The sequence below is a fragment of the Aedes albopictus genome, chromosome 1, assembly GCF_035046485.1.
Source record: "Aedes albopictus strain Foshan chromosome 1, AalbF5, whole genome shotgun sequence".
In the NCBI taxonomy this organism is placed as follows: Eukaryota; Metazoa; Arthropoda; class Insecta; order Diptera; family Culicidae; genus Aedes; species Aedes albopictus.
This window is the reverse complement of record NC_085136.1, coordinates 259,988,751-260,004,299: the sequence shown is the minus strand read 5'-3', so window position 1 is coordinate 260,004,299 and position 15,549 is coordinate 259,988,751. Positions and strand designations below refer to the sequence as shown.

General features: G+C 46.0%; 2 protein-coding genes across 2 annotated transcripts; both read left to right on the top strand.

Annotated features, from left to right (window-relative positions):
* Positions 1-11,045: 11,045 nt before the first annotated feature.
* LOC134291657 (uncharacterized protein K02A2.6-like) lies at positions 11,046-13,586 on the top strand. Its single transcript, XM_062859683.1, has 2 exons — positions 11,046-12,857; positions 12,930-13,586. The coding sequence occupies exons 1-2, from the start codon at positions 11,046-11,048 to the stop codon at positions 13,584-13,586; spliced, it is 2,469 nt and encodes an 822-aa protein (XP_062715667.1).
* A 136-nt stretch (positions 13,587-13,722) lies between these two features.
* On the top strand, positions 13,723-15,285 carry LOC134291655 (uncharacterized protein K02A2.6-like). The gene has a single exon (XM_062859678.1). It carries the CDS (start codon positions 13,723-13,725, stop codon positions 15,283-15,285), a length of 1,563 nt encoding a protein of 520 aa, XP_062715662.1.
* Positions 15,286-15,549: the final 264 nt, after the last annotated feature.

Genomic DNA, 15,549 nt, shown 5'->3' with positions numbered 1-15,549 from the left:
ATTCGGATGTTTCTCGTGGCCGTGCTGTTACCTTGCCCAATTATCCTTAACGGTCCTTGCGTGCTGTTCCGAGAATTCCAAATATATTTTCAGATCTATAAAAGCAAAATTTATCATTAATTACTTCTTTTCATTTGGATGAAATTGACGACGAAAAAATCAACTGATGTTTCCAGACTTGTCAATATTGTTTGATGGTCTACCTTATGATCAAAGGTTACTGTGATGTCTACAAAAATATTAGTATACCATAATATATTAATCGCCGAATAATACGTGTCTAACCCCTTGCCTCCAACTACAAAGGACGTGTTTCATTTCTACTCCAAGTTTATCAGTTTATGGGCCCAGTCACTAACCAAACCGTAACTACGAATTTTGAACCTGATCGGAAGTTCTGGAAGCAGTCTGGAGAGATTTTCACCTGAACGGAAATTCCATGAAGGACGGTGAAGATAAGAAGTGGCTGTTCAACGGAGCCAACATCGACAACTGGATGTTTCGGATGAAGATTTTGCTGGAAGAGCGGAACTTGATAGACTGCGTGGAACGATCCTACCCACGGCGGTCACTCATCGGAGCATGAACTCGCCGCTGGGGATCGCGCGTCGAGGGGTGTCGAGTTGGACGCTGCTGCAGTAGGGTAAAAAATATAATTTGGACATGTATATAATTTGGACATGCACTGTGATGTATGTCTTGTTCCGGAGAGCTAATAAGAGTAGATACTTCTGAATATCGATTATTGGATCAAACAGACCCTATTCTGATGACTTTCGTTGAAAATACGCTTAACAATTAAGAATTTACTTCAAAATTATTGAAAATGTAAAATGTTTCACTAAAACCTCTCAAATGCACAGGTAGGCAGGACGACATACACTTCACAGTCACATACAATATTCACCTCAAAATCGTTGAATTGATAATTGTAAAAAAAATAAAAGCCTTATTGCAATGAAAACTGTTCAATAAAGAAGCATTGGGTAGCCAATCTCTTAACATTCATCAAGAACGCCTAAAATAGGTGGTGTCCAAAATACATTACAAGTTTTCTACTGTAAATATATTTTGGTCATCTGACGAACTACATGGGAATGCTGTGCGATTGCATACTTGGAGGCGTATTATGTAGTTCTGGTGATATTTCCTCGATTTTAACAAAAACTGTAATAGTTATCAAAAAAGATGCCTGTTAAAGCGGAGAAATTTGATTATTTGGAAGAAAATATTTGTTAATTTATGCTACTTTCATTATAAAACAGTATTCATGGCTAAACAAGGAGATAATTGCCCTGTCCAAATTATATATACCTGAGGGTATCCAAAACATATATTCGGTGTCCAAAATGTAATTCTAACAGGCGATTGGAAATTGTGATTTTCTAAGCTTAAAATACGTTCGTTAAGCGTTTTATCACCAGTAACGCAAAGTACAATCATATTACACGCAAAAAAATCCGTTCCGATATACGTGAACTCTCAGTCACGGCAACGGGAACAAACGTGAACTATGCATAGCAACGATAACAACAATAAGAAATGCACACCGTGAACTAGATTTCACGTTTTCTAGAACGCCCATATTGAAAGCTGGAACTAGTTCCAGTTCACGGTGTATATTTGCTTGTTCTCATATTTGCGTTTGTTTGTTCACGTTTATCAGAACGGTTTTCTGAGCGTGTATAAGCGTAATATTAAATATTCAAAATAATCAATTCCTTTCTAAGGAAGCTACGGGACAATTTTTCTAACGCTGTCCTCAGCCTGTCCAAAATACATGAATTACCCTAAACCTCCGGTCTGTGTGTTGGACGACGGGGGCGGCCGACGCTGCGCCGCCGATGAACCTTTCGACGGTTGGCGCAATTTGCTGGTGAACTTGGGTGTCTTCTACCTAAGCCTAGGGCGCGATTTGACGGACGCAGGCCCTCTTCCGGTTTCCGCACCTCCGGGAAAAACCTCGTAGCTGACGGTGGGGTCAGAAGCGATCTAAGCTGGGGGGGGGGTGACGTGTTCGGTAATTAAGACGGCCACAGACCTAGTTGGGGAGCACGTGGTGTCATACGACGACCAAATTAACACACATAAAATACACGCAAATTTCACGGTTTACCTGCACAAAACTACCCTGATAAAAATATCATAAAAATACGATACATTTTATTGTTACAGCACCATTTTTTCGAAAAATATTCACCATTAAACGTATTGTAATTTACACGGTACACTCACCATCACCCCTATTGTTCTGTACCATTCGGCGAATGGTAAATGGTACTTTTACAATAAAAAAGGGTGGTCGTTATGTATCTTAACCATAAAATTTTGATAAAATTTTCATACACTTTTTCGCGAAAAACAATAGAATGTATTGTGTTTTTATGAGACAATTTTAGGGCAATTTTCAAATGAAAACAATATATCTTAATGTTTTTTAATTGTTCTTACAATACAAATACAATTAATTGAATGGCGTCAAATGAATCGTTGTTACAATAAAAATACAATAATATTTGTTGTTATTTGTAAGCAGTTTTCGCTTTTGAAAATCCATAGAATTTATATTTCCCGCTAACATTTATATCCAGCATTTACAAGCACTTACGGCCGCCAGAATGATATGTTTATTTTATGATAAGAGTTAAACACTCTGATGTCTGTCTGGTATGTGTTGCTTGGCAGCTGTTGATAAGATCTATCATCAATCTTTTCAAATAACTGCCAAATATCACAAGTCAGACCTCAGGTCGTATGATCCATACCATAAATCGTTCACAATTCATGCGGCCATTAGTATCTGTAAATGCTGAAGAAAAATGTTACCGAGAAATATGAATTCTTTGGTTTTTCAAAGGCGAAATCTGTGTACATAACATCAAATATTATTGCATGTTTATTTTAACATCGGTTCAATTGACCCCATTAAACAAATTGTATTTGTATTGTTATCAATGGTAGTTTACTATTTACTAGATTCCTTTAATTTATTGGAAAACATTAGAAAAATCATTGTTCATCTTTTTCTTGTCGTAACGTCCTCACTTGGCTAAAACCTGCTTTTCAGCTAGTTTTCTATAAGTACTTCCTCAGGTATTCATTGAGAGCTTCTTCTGCCAACACGGCTTGACGTCTGTCAGGCGTTGAAGTTTTAGCGAATAACATTCGATAACCGAAACATCTACTGTACTCAAATTTAAAACGAAAACTATAAAAAAAATATGTCAAGTGATTTTGTATTTGATTATACAAACATGATCCAAGCAACAATAATATTTATTGTTATTTTTTGTTACGAATTGTTTTTAAGTGTAATTGAGAAATAAACTATTTTTTAATAAAAAGTCCATGAGAACTTTGCAGGCACTTTTGCAACTGTATAAAAACAACTTAAATTTATTTTTACTGATAGTAACTTTAAATTATTATAGGACTTGTGGTAGATTGGACTGCTCTTGTAGACATATCAAAGACCTTAACGGACAACGTGCTGCCAACTCGTTGGTCCGGAGAAGGCAAAGTTGTATCAAAGTCCTTAACGAGCAACTCGCTGGCAACGTGTTGGCTCGGAGAAGGCAAGAGAAATTATCCAAGTCCTTAACGGACAACGCGCTAGCAACGCGTTGGACGAGGAAGGCACTAAAAAATCCTTAACGAGCAAAACGTTAACAGCGTTTTGGCTCGGAGAAGGTAGAAAACAAAGTCCTTAATGGACAACGCACTAACACTGCGTTGGTCCAGAGAAGGCAAAATAATACCTTTGTACAGTTTTCAGGAAAGAGTGAGATGACTTCAAAACATGTTGAGGAAAATCCAAATGACAATTGGAAAAAGGAGAAGACAATCCAGCTTAAAATGTGAACAATGAAAGGCGATGAAATAACAAAAAAGATTATTCGGAACTATTACTGCTAAGAATTCAGAGCACTGGATAAGATTGATGGAGTTTAAATGCAATTAACACTCCTAGAGTACGCTGAGAATTATGTCACAAAAGTGTTTATGCAGTAACTTGGCTCGGATAAGGTATGTCCAATCATATTACTTATTTCTTGCAGATACCTGGAGTTTATCATAAATTACATTTGCGTAATGATGAAAAACTCGAACGGGAACAGAACCTGATATAATTATTTTACTTAAATCGAGATGGAGGAGTTTGACCAAAGATGAATATGGGATGCCCATTAGAATGAACATGAAGAAAGATCGTCGACCGATGGTGGCTCTCAGCTATATTGTGAATGGAAACTACACAGGACTATTGAAAAACAATCGAATCAATTAGTCACTAATAAAGCTAATGTTCACTTATTGTACGAACTATATGGGCTTGATTTCTATTGTAAAAAGTAACAATATATCTACTATGTGTTTTATTGTGAACAATAAAACCAGTCATATGTTAATAATATTTACCATGTAATGAATGGTAATTTTTTATCCGGGTAATCCAACGCACAATCTCCTTCTTCTCGACAACTTTGCACAAGACTTAACAGCATTACTAGCTAATGGGATAGACTTAATAAGTTATATGAAGACAAAGTATGCTAACAAAGACTACCTTTAAACACACGTCACGGCGCGAAACTTGAATTCAATCACTCCTGCCTCTTCCACTAGCCAGAACGAAGTGATCGATCAAAGTCCTAGATGCCTCAGATAAGTCGCGAAATGCAATTATCTTCCATCAAATCTGAAATATTTCCCGAGAAAAATATCGCAGATATCTTCGTCTCAACGCTCGCGAAATATTCAAGGTCAGGGGGAGGAGGGTGGTCTGCATCGAAAATCTTTCGTCATACGACTCGTCTATATCTCCGACCCAAGAGAAAGTTGACCCATTCGGCTAAGTTCAATGTTCTTTGAATGCAGTTATAGGGGGGTCAATGCACAGCACCGAGCGCGCAATTTTGCGAAAAATGTTAGCACTATGCCTTTTGGGCCTGCAGGTCACATGTGCGTGTTGGCTATGGTGGAACTCATTTAACTGTCCGTCTTAAGAGGTGCTACTCGTGAGTTCTACTGAAAGTTCATGCAGAAAGGCGATTCCAATCTTTTAGACTGGTTCAACATTTTATTAATAATTAAGGAGATTATTTTGTAGAAGTTTACGAAAAAACACTAAATGAACAAACTACATATGTATACCCGTTACAAGCTTACGGAGATTTGCTTCACCAACGTGTCCAAAGCGCCTGTGCCAGAGTTCATTTTTCGCCACCATTGCATTGTGCTCGCGATTCCGCAGATGGACGTCCAGCTTGTACAACGATCTTCCTCTCGTGCCCGTCGCAACAACTTGATCATTCCTCTCGATCAGGACCTTTCCGTTGACGAAAGTAATTTTTATGCCTTCTTGCTCCACTCTTCTTACACAAAATAGATTGCAGCTCAGCTTGGGAACATACAGCACATTATCCATAACAGCTCTCAGTCGCTTTCCGTCAACCAACATTTCAGCTCTCACGGTTCCGGCCAGATTCGTTTCCATCGATTCTCCACTTTTGGCTACAGCAATTCGAACGGTTTCCGGTAGTTTATGCAGCTCTTCAAAGTACGCTTCCGAGTTCAGCATATGGTTCGACGCAACGGAGTCTAGGGTAACCAATATAATTTGGACCCCCATATATTTTGGACCCCCTGGGTCGTATTATCACAACTTACACAGGTTTAATGATGAAATGACGGAAATTTTTAGAATCATTCGCTAAATAACATTGCTCTGCACGGGCAGCAAACATTTCCTCACTGGAAATATCCTTATTTGCCTTGAAATTATTTTTTGTAAATCTCGTCATCCGTGCGAGTGTCGCATCATGTTTACAAATAAAGATTGCGGTGCTGAGGAAACTTGCAGATGTAAACAAAAACGTTTATCATTCTAGCGCATTAAATTCGCAAAGTTCGTCTAATCAGCCTTTGTCAATCAAGTAATTAGGAAGTGATCCAGCATGTTCAAGCGGAAAATTATTCCAAAATAGTTTCAAACGAGTTTAAACACCGGGTGTCCAAAATATATACTGAAGAGGGTCCAAATTATATTGGAGTGTCCATAACAGTGACAACTGATGCTTCAAAAATCAGTTATTCTCATCAAATTTGCAGCCAGAAATGACCTTGTGGGTATTTTTAGCGGACAGTGGAGGCTTTTCCGAACATACTAACATCATCATCATGTGTAAATACCCTCTGAATCTGTTTGATTTTGACTTAAATTCAAACTAATGTCCTCTAGGGGTCCAAAATTCAACCGTTACCCTACATACCAGTCAATCTGGGCAGCAGGGACGAAAGTCCTGGGGCCTGGCGCACCCCCCCGCTTGCGAGTCAGCCGCGTAGTCGCCGGCTAAGAATAGGACTACTAACCCCAATTCAAGGTGTCAAGCGACCCGTGCTGAGGAATGAGTGATCGAGGGGGTGAAAAAGATGCTCGATCTTTAACGGAGCCTGTGGGGTACCTGGGCACTAGTATGGGACAAACATCAAATTCTCGCTCCAGTCGACTTTTTTGATTCCATTTAGGTCCCATATGAACTGTGCAAAATTTCAGCGCAATCGGTGAAACTATAATTTAGCGCAAGCGGTGCAAAGTTTTCATAGGATTTACTATGGGAAAAGTTACACTTTCAGATAAAAAATCCCAGAGGTCGCCCCTTGTCTCCTTAATTCAAATCGATCAATGCTTCTTGTAGAAAAATCATTTATGAAACTTTCCTTCGAAGACCGCAAAACAATTGGATGCTTGTGGAAAAAGTTATTGATTTATTACCGATTAGTGATCCAACGACCGGCTATTTGTTTTATTTTATTAGCAGCACTGTAGCTGCTACCTTGGTTGCTGCTGTTTCTGGGGGTGGTGATGCCTCCCGCCACCCCATGCGACAACGGCAACAGCAGTGCTGCTGATAAAACAAAACAAAAAGCCGGTCGTTGGATCACTAATCGGTAATATGTAAATCAATAACTTTTTCCACAAGCATCCAATTGTTTTGCGGTCTTCGAAGGAAAGTTTCATAAATGATTTTTCGACAAGAAGCATTGATCGATTTGAATTAAGGAGACAATGGGCGACTTCTGGGATTTTTTGTTTGAAAGTATAACTTTTCCCATAGTAAATCCTATGTAAACTTTGAACCGCTTGCGCTAAATTATAGTTTCACCGATTGCTCTGAAATTTTGTACAGTTCATATGGGACCTAAATGGGATCTAAAAAGTCGACTGGAGCGAGGATTCATTTTTTCCATACAAGCGTGTCCCATACTACTGGGCACCCCCCCCCCCCACAGTAAGCTGTCCCTTACCGCGTTAATGCAGGGCTCTGGCGTGGTGGACGTTCTTTCCCGTGCTACTCGTGGGATTTAATCATGAAGTCAAATAAACAAAATCAATATCTAGGTGGAAGTAGTGGTGGGATCAACCCCTTCGCAAGAAGCGGGTTGATGAGATCTCCGACAAGGAGAAGTGAGGAGATAGGCGCTGGGAATTGCGTACGCAGCTCAAGCGTGGGTGCTCCAGTCCACTTCCCGGCAAGCCAGCCGGTGGAGGTTATGGACGGAGCGTGGTTGTTGAGGGCCGTCAACCGAGAATCCAAAGGACGGTCCGCAATAGAGGTGGTTGAGCAGCAGCTTGGCAAAATCATCGACTTTGCGTCCACTAAGTCGAACATAAGCAAGGACCTGAAAACGGCCTTGCTTCGACTTAGGGCGTCGATCGACGATGCCAAGCAGGAGCACGCGGCACTCGCGTTGCTGACTGTTGCAGCAGCGGAGCCTGCAAATGAGAAAGTGCCGAAGTTTACCCAAACGGAGGCCTTCTTCTTCGCAGGTAGTCCGAAGAGAGTGGAAGCGAATGCTCGTGACAAACGTGACAAGCATTCGCAGAAGCGGGCGAGGTAGCCGTCAGGTGAGGAGCTGTCTGGCGGCGCCCGCAAGGCCAGGCGTATAATAACCCCGAAAGTCGGTAATAATGCCGGAAAGTCGGATCCCAGCCAGGGTTCCCGTCCCGGAACGATGGGAACAAGGGGTTGCGACCATTGGTGGGCCCTCAGCAGCCACAGAGCAGGGCGATCCAAGGAGAGGACCCTCCTTGGACAAAGGTAGAGTGGAAGAAGAAGAAGAGGAAGAATCCGCCGGTAGAAGAGCAGGACGCCAAGCCAAGGCGCAGGAGGGTACGTGCCAAGCGCGAGAAAGGTGACGCGCTCGTCATCAAGACTGAACAGTCGAAATACTCGGACGTCTTGAAGGCGATGAGGTGCGACGCCAAGCTTGAGGGTCTTGGAGCCGACGTACGCAGTATCAGACGTACTCGTACGGGCGAAATGATCTTGGAGCTTAAGCGCGAGAAGGATCACAAGGGCGCCGCCTACAAGAGGCTGGCAGAAGAGGTCCTTGGTGATGGAGTGGAGGTGAGGGCTCTTACGCATGAGGCGACTCTGAAGGTCAAAGACCTAGACGAGATCACCGAAGCGGGAGAGCTCGTCACGGCACTGCGGCAACAGTGCGATGTTCAGGTGGCCGCCACAGCCGTCAGACTGCGGAAGGGGCCAGCAGGGACACAGATAGCTCTGGTTCAGCTACCTGTGGCGGACGTTAAAAAGTCCGTTAAAGTAGGGCGGATAAAGGTGGGCTGGTGCGTATGTCCTCTGACATTCCACGAGCCACCAGAGGTTTGCTTTAGGTGTCTGGAACCAGGACACAAGTCGTGGGACTGCAAAGGCCCCGACAGGCGCAAACTGTGCAGGCGATGCGGCGCTGAAGGTCATAAGGCCCAAAGCTGCACGAGTTCGCCCATCTGCATGATCTGTACCGGGAAATCCTCGAACAACAGACATCCGATGGGTGGTCCAAGGTGCCCGGCCTTCAAGAAAGCCGCAGTGAACAACAAATCACAGTGCAGGTAACGCAGCTGAACCTGAACCACTGTGAGGCGGCTCAGCAACTGCTTTGTCAGGCAGTTTCTGAGTGGGAAACGGATATCACCATCATATCGGACCCATACCGAGTACCCGCCGGCAACGGCAACTGGGCCTCGGATGGGACCAGAAAAATGGCGGCGATATGGACGACGGGTAAATATCCCGTTCAGGAGTTGGTGTCTACTACCTATGAGGGCTTCGTGGTCGCCAAAGTAAACGGGGTCTTCTTCTGCAGCTGTTATGCGCCTCCGCGGTGGCAGTTCACGCAAATGCTGGACCGATTAACGACCGTGCTAACAGGGCGAAGGCCGGTGGTAATAGCGGGCGACTTTAATGCCTGGGCCGTGGAATGGGGAAGCCGTTTCACGAACCAGCGGGGTCAGATCCTGCTAGAAACACTGGCCATCTTAGATGTCGACTTGGCTAACGTCGGTACCAAGAGTACCTATAGTCGAAACGGAGCGGAGTCAATTATTGACGTGGCCTTTTGTAGTCCTGGCTTAACAAGTAGTTCGAACTGGAGAGTAGATGATGGCTACACTCACAGCGACCACCTGGCGGTTCGCTACAGTATCGACTACAACAACAGCAGACAGCGGATAGAAGAAGAGGCGGCTAGGCCAAGGCCAAGCCCTCGTAGGTGGAAGACATCATACTTCGACGAAGAGGTATTTAGGGAAGCGCTCCGCCGTGAGCGAAACTTAATCGGTTTAGACGGTGACGAGCTGGTAGCGGTTCTCTCACGTGCGTGTGATGCGACCATGCCTAGGCGAGTCCACCCTAGAAATGGGAGGCCACCGGCTTACTGGTGGACCGACGCGATTGCGGACCTTCGCCGCGCCTGCCTACGGGCTAGGCGGCGGATGCAGCGAGCACGATCAGAGGAAGAGCGAAACGAACGGCGGGTGGTGTTCGCCGCTGCAAAATCCGCGCTCAAGACCGAGATAACAGCAAGCAAAAAGGCCTGCTTCGAGGGTCTCTGTCAGAGTGCCAATACGAACCCGTGGGGTGACGCTTACAGGATCGTTATGGCCAAGACGAGAGGGGTGATGGCTCCTACAGAGCAATCTCCAGAGATGTTGGAGGGGATCATTGGAGGACTTTTTCCGCGTCATGATCCTAGTCCTTGGCCTCCTTTCGTAGGACAGCCGGGGACTGGGGCTGGCGATGAGGAGAGGGTCACCGATGTGGAACTTGCGGGGATTGCTAAGTCCCTTAGCGTAGGTAAGGCCCCACGTCCGGACGGAGTTCCAAACCTGGCCTTAAAAGTAGCTATTGCAGAGGCTCTCGAGATGTTCAGGTCTGCTATGCAGAAATGCCTGGACGAGGGAGTTTTCCCAGAAGCTTGGAAGAGGCAGAGCCTGGTACTATTGCCAAAGGCGGGGAAACCACCCGTCGGCATATAGACCAATATGCTTGATTGACACGGCGGGGAAGGTGCTCGAAAAGATCATCCTCAATAGAATGTTGCGGTTCACCGCGGGCGAAAATGGTCTTTCGAGTAACCAGTACGGCTTCCGGAAGGGGAGGTCCACCGTAGACGCTATCTTGTCGGTTACAAAAACCGCCGAGAAAGCACTCGAGCCTAAGAGGAGGGGAATTCGCTTTTGCGCGGTAGTGACTCTGGATGTAAGGAATGCGTTTAATAGCCCCAGCTGGTCTGCTATTGCCGATGCGCTCTTGCGTCTGGGGATACCGGAGTACCTGTACAAGATTCTCGGAAGTTACTTTCAGAATCGTGTACTAGTCTACGACACGGAGGTGGGTCGGAAGTGCTTTCACATAACCTCAGGAGTCCCGCAAGGTTCCATCCTGGGTCCGGTGTTATGGAATGTCATGTACGACGAGGTGTTGAGGTTAGTGTTATATCTTGCATTATATAAACCTTGCTACTTTTCTTTTACACCTACATCGATATACCATGATTGCGCATACCTTGAATTATATAAACTTTGTTACCCTTGCTCGCGATCTGGTAGAACGAGAACTGTACTTTTCGCCATCACGATGAGCGCACACGGCGCTGAAGAAAATTGTTATTTTTCCAATTAATAAAGTGATTAAATAAGTAAAACTATTGTGAGTACTTTTCCTCGGCCGTCACAATAGTTCTGGCGACGGAGGATGGCGAATCCCGGTGGAATTCCGGCTGGCGGTGCTGGTGCTGCTGCGGGGGCTGCTGGAGCTCCGGCTGTTCTGCCCCCACCGACGTTCGCGATAGAATCGTTCGACAAACGTAAGTTAAAATGGATGCGCTGGGTGGAACGTCTCGAGACCGCTTTCCACATCTACGGAGTAGCGGATGAGCAGATGAAAAAGCACTTTCTTCTGCATTACATGGGGTCCGAAACCTATGATGTCATCTGCGACAAGGTTGCCCCGGATTCCCCCCGCACGAAGACGTACCAGGACATCGTTGCAACGTTGAACGATTTCTTCAGCCCCCAGCCACTGGAAATCAGCGAAAATTTTCGCTTCAAGTGTCGCCGCCAGGGCGATAAAGATGCGGCATCCGCCGACGAAACGGTGGACGAGTACCTAGTGGCCCTGCGGAGGATTGCTGTTACGTGCAATTTCGGCGCGTATCTCGACACGGCATTGCGAAACCAGCTAGTGTTCGGGATCAAGCGCAATGATATTCGGAGCCGGCTACTGGAAAAGCGACAACTTACGCTGCAGGATGCTCGCGAAATTGCCGTGAGCATGGAGCTTTCACTGAAGGAGGGCGCCGAGATCGAAGGTGGCTCGTCCAGGCAGGTAGGTTGCTTTCGTTGCGGCGACAAATCGCACTTCGCGAATGCGTGCAAACATAAACAAACTGTGTGCTCGTACTGTAAATTGACCGGACATCTCGCGAAGGTTTGCTTGAAGAAATCGGCCGCGGCGAAGTCTGATTCGCGATCGACGAACAAATCTAATCCGGTGCAAACGAACTACGTGGACCAAACCGGCAGCAGTCAATGCGCCGAGAGTGTAGAAGTGCGTGAAGTTTGCACGGTCGAATCGTCGTCGCGTTGCAAAAAGTTTCTGCTGGATGTTTCCGTGAATGACAAGTGCGTAAGGTTCGAGGTTGATACGGGTTCGCCGGTCAGTATCATCAGTGCGGAGGACAAGAACAGACTCTTTCCGGCCGCGCGGTTGCGTAAGTGCGATACGGACTTGGTTAGCTACTGCAATACCAGCATCGATGTGCTTGGTATCCTCGACGCGAGTGTTGAATTCGGTGGTAACGGGATGAAATTACCGTTGTACGTGGTGAATTCCGGGAAGCATCCGTTACTCGGTCGCGAGTGGCTGAAAGTGATGTCAGTGGATTGGAATTGCGTGTTCCAAGGACCGAGTGTTGTTAATACGATTGCTGCTACTGCTTCCCCGGGCCGCGATGCCGCTTTAAAGGCGTTGCTCGAGAGGTATCCGAAGGTATTCGACTCCTCGATCGGAAGGATTTCCAACGTTCAAGCTAACCTACCACTGAAGAAGAATGCGCGACCGGTGCTTCTGAAGGCACGGAAAATACCATTCAGCATGGTGAAGACAGTTGAAGACGAGCTGGAAAAGCTAGTTGCTGAGGGCGTACTGACGAAAGTTAACTCCAGTAACTGGGCAACACCGATTGTTCCCGTTAAGAAGTCGCAGAACCGGGTAAGGATTTACAGAGACTACAAGCAGACCGTGAACCCAAATCTTGTGGTGGACAAGCATCCACTGCCTACCGTGGACGAACTGTTCGCGTCGCTGGCTGGAGGAAAGAAGTTCAGCAAGATTGATCTCGTCCAAGCGTACCTGCAACTCGAAGTGGCACCAGAAGATCGGGAACTGCTCACGCTGTCTACACATCGCGGTCTCTATCGTCCGAACAGACTGATGTACGGTGTCGCATCAGCCCCAGCAATCTGGCAGCGACAAATGGAAGTCATTTTGCAGGGAATTGAAGGGGTAAGTGTTTTCTTGGACGATATTAAAATAACGGGTGAGAATGATGAAGTACACTTGCGTCGACTGGAGTAGGTACTTCGGCGTCTTAATGAATGCGGAATACGAGTCAACAAGGAGAAGTGCGAATTCTTTGTGGACAACATTGAGTACTGCGGATACTCGATTGATAAGGACGGCATCCACAAGATTCAACAGAAGGTGCAAGCGATCCAGGACATGCCCAGACCGAAGGACGTCGATGAGGTTCGGTCGTTCGTCGGATTTGTTAACTATTACGGACGGTTCTTCCAGAACCTGAGCACGGTGCTGTATCCTCTAAACAACTTGCTTAAAAGCGACGTGCCGTTCAGATGGACCAAGCAATGCGAGGATTCCTTTAGGAAGGTGAAGGAATTAGTGCAATCCGACGACTGCCTCGCCCATTACTCAGCCGAGTTACCTCTTCTGCTTGCAACGGACGCTTCGCCCTACGGAGTAGGGGCGGTACTAAGCCACGTGTATCCGGACGGTACTGAACGTCCAATTCAGTTCGCGTCCCAAACTTTTAGTCGAGTGCAGCAGAAGTACATGCAGGTGGACAAGGAGGCGTATGCTGTCATATTTGGAGTGAAGAAATTCTTCCAATACCTCTACGGCCGAAGATTCACCTTGCTTACCGACAACCAGGCTATCTCAAAGATCTTCGGGGAGCACAAAGGGTTGCCGCCCAGTCAACCAGTAATCGTATAAGATGTTGCATAAGATGTTAAAGTGGAGGCGATATGCGTACATTTTACATGCGCCTAAATTGAGGCATGCACGCATATGGCCTCCACTTTATCGTCTTATGCAACATCTTATACGATTACTGGTTTACTGGGCGGTCATGTCTGCGTTACGGATGCAACACTACGCTACGTATTTGCAAAGCTTCGATTATGAAATCCGGTTCCGCAAATCTGCCAACCACGCGAATGCTGATTCCATGTCGAGATTTCCGCTGGATATTTCTGATCCTGAGAACGAGATTGAAGAATCTGATGCTGTGGAGCTGAGTCAAATCGACACTCTACCGTTGACGGCTGCTGAGTTGGGCCAAGTTACTGCTGAGGATCATACAGTGCAGAAATTAATCCAAGGAATCAAGCACGGTCAATCGGTGGAAGCGAAGGATCGTTTCGGTGTGGAACAACACGAGTTCGCCCTTCAAAAAGGATGCTTGCTTCGAGGAATTCGAGTGTACGTGCCTGCCCCTCTCCAGAAACGCGTTCTGGAGGAATTGCATTCTACTCACTTCGGAACAACCCGTACGAAGTCGCTGGCAAGAGGATACTGCTGGTGGCCTGGTTTGGACCGGGATATAGAGGATATGGTAGCCAACTGTGCCGACTGCCAGTCGGTACGTGCCGAGCCGGCGAAGATGAACCTTCATTGCTGGGAAACACCAACAGCCCCTTTTCAGAGGGTTCATGTCGACTTTGCTGGTCCCTATTTGGATACCTACTTCTTCATCTACGTGGACGCCTACAGCAAGTGGCCAGAGGTCCAGATATGCAGGTCCATCACGGCCGAAAGTACCGTCAATATGTGTCGCGAGATCTTCAGCAAGTTTGGCATTCCCTCAGTTCTGGTGAGCGACCATGGCGTCCAATTTACATCGGAGGGTTTTCAACAGTTCCTGAAGACAAACGGTGTAGTGCACAAGATGGGTGCTCCGTACCATCCAGCAACGAATGGTCAAGCGGAGCGGTACGTTCAAACCATCAAACAGAAGTTGAAGGCGTTAAAGTGCACCAAGTCTCAGCTGAACCTGGAGTTGTGTAACATCCTGCTCACATACCGCAAAATGATTCACCCGTCAACAGGAAAGTCACCATCAATGCTCGTGTTCGGTCGACAGATTCGATCGAGGCTCGACCTGCTACTACCGAAAAACGAAACTTCAAGCAAGGCGGACATTGTCGTGCGCCAATTCTTGGATGGTGACAGAGTTCGTGTTCGAGATTTCCTGTCCAAAGATAAGTGGAAGTTTGGAAGAATAGCCGAGAAGCTGGGTAAGCTGCGATATGCTGTACGTCTCGACGATGGGCGAATCTGGGAGCGCCACATTGACCACATAGTCGGTGTGGGCGCCGATCTACAAGACGTTTCGGTGGACACTCCAAGGGAGGAGGAGTTCATTGAACGGTACGAGCCAACCACATCCGCTGTTCCTGCAGTGGATCCTGCTGCGGCTGCAGCGGTTCCCGCTGCCGCTATTCCAGAAGGAGAGGCTGCTGGTACGACACCGGTGGTTTCCAAACGTAATGCGGTCACGACGTCTACGCTTCCTTCCAGCCCGGAGCGTTCGACGTCCACCAAGGATAGTCGATCAGCCGTTTTGGAGTCTACGACACCGCTGCGACGATCATCTCGCATTATTAAACCTCCCCATAGATTGAATTTGTAGTTTTTATGATTGTTAAGCGTAATTTCTTTTAACATGGGGGAGAAGTGTTATATCTTGCATTATATAAACCTTGCTACTTTTCTTTTACACCTACATCGATATACCATGATTGCGCATACCTTGAATTATATAAACTTTGTTACCCTTGCTCGCGATCTGGTAGAACGAGAACTGTACTTTTCGCCATCACGATGAGCGCACACGGCGCTGAAGAAAATTGTTATTTTTCCAATTAATAAAGTGATTAAATAAGTAAAACTATTG

Excerpts from the sequence above, each read along its gene's own strand:
- LOC134291657 (XM_062859683.1), top strand. The coding sequence starts at position 11,046 with ATGGCGAATCCCGGTGGAATTCCGGCTGGCGGTGCTGGTGCTGCTGCG. Across the intron at positions 12,858-12,929 it reads TTTTGCAGGGAATTGAAGGG|GTACTTCGGCGTCTTAATGA; the intron begins GTAAGTGTTTTC and ends CGACTGGAGTAG.
- LOC134291655 (XM_062859678.1), top strand. The coding sequence starts at position 13,723 with ATGTCTGCGTTACGGATGCAACACTACGCTACGTATTTGCAAAGCTTC.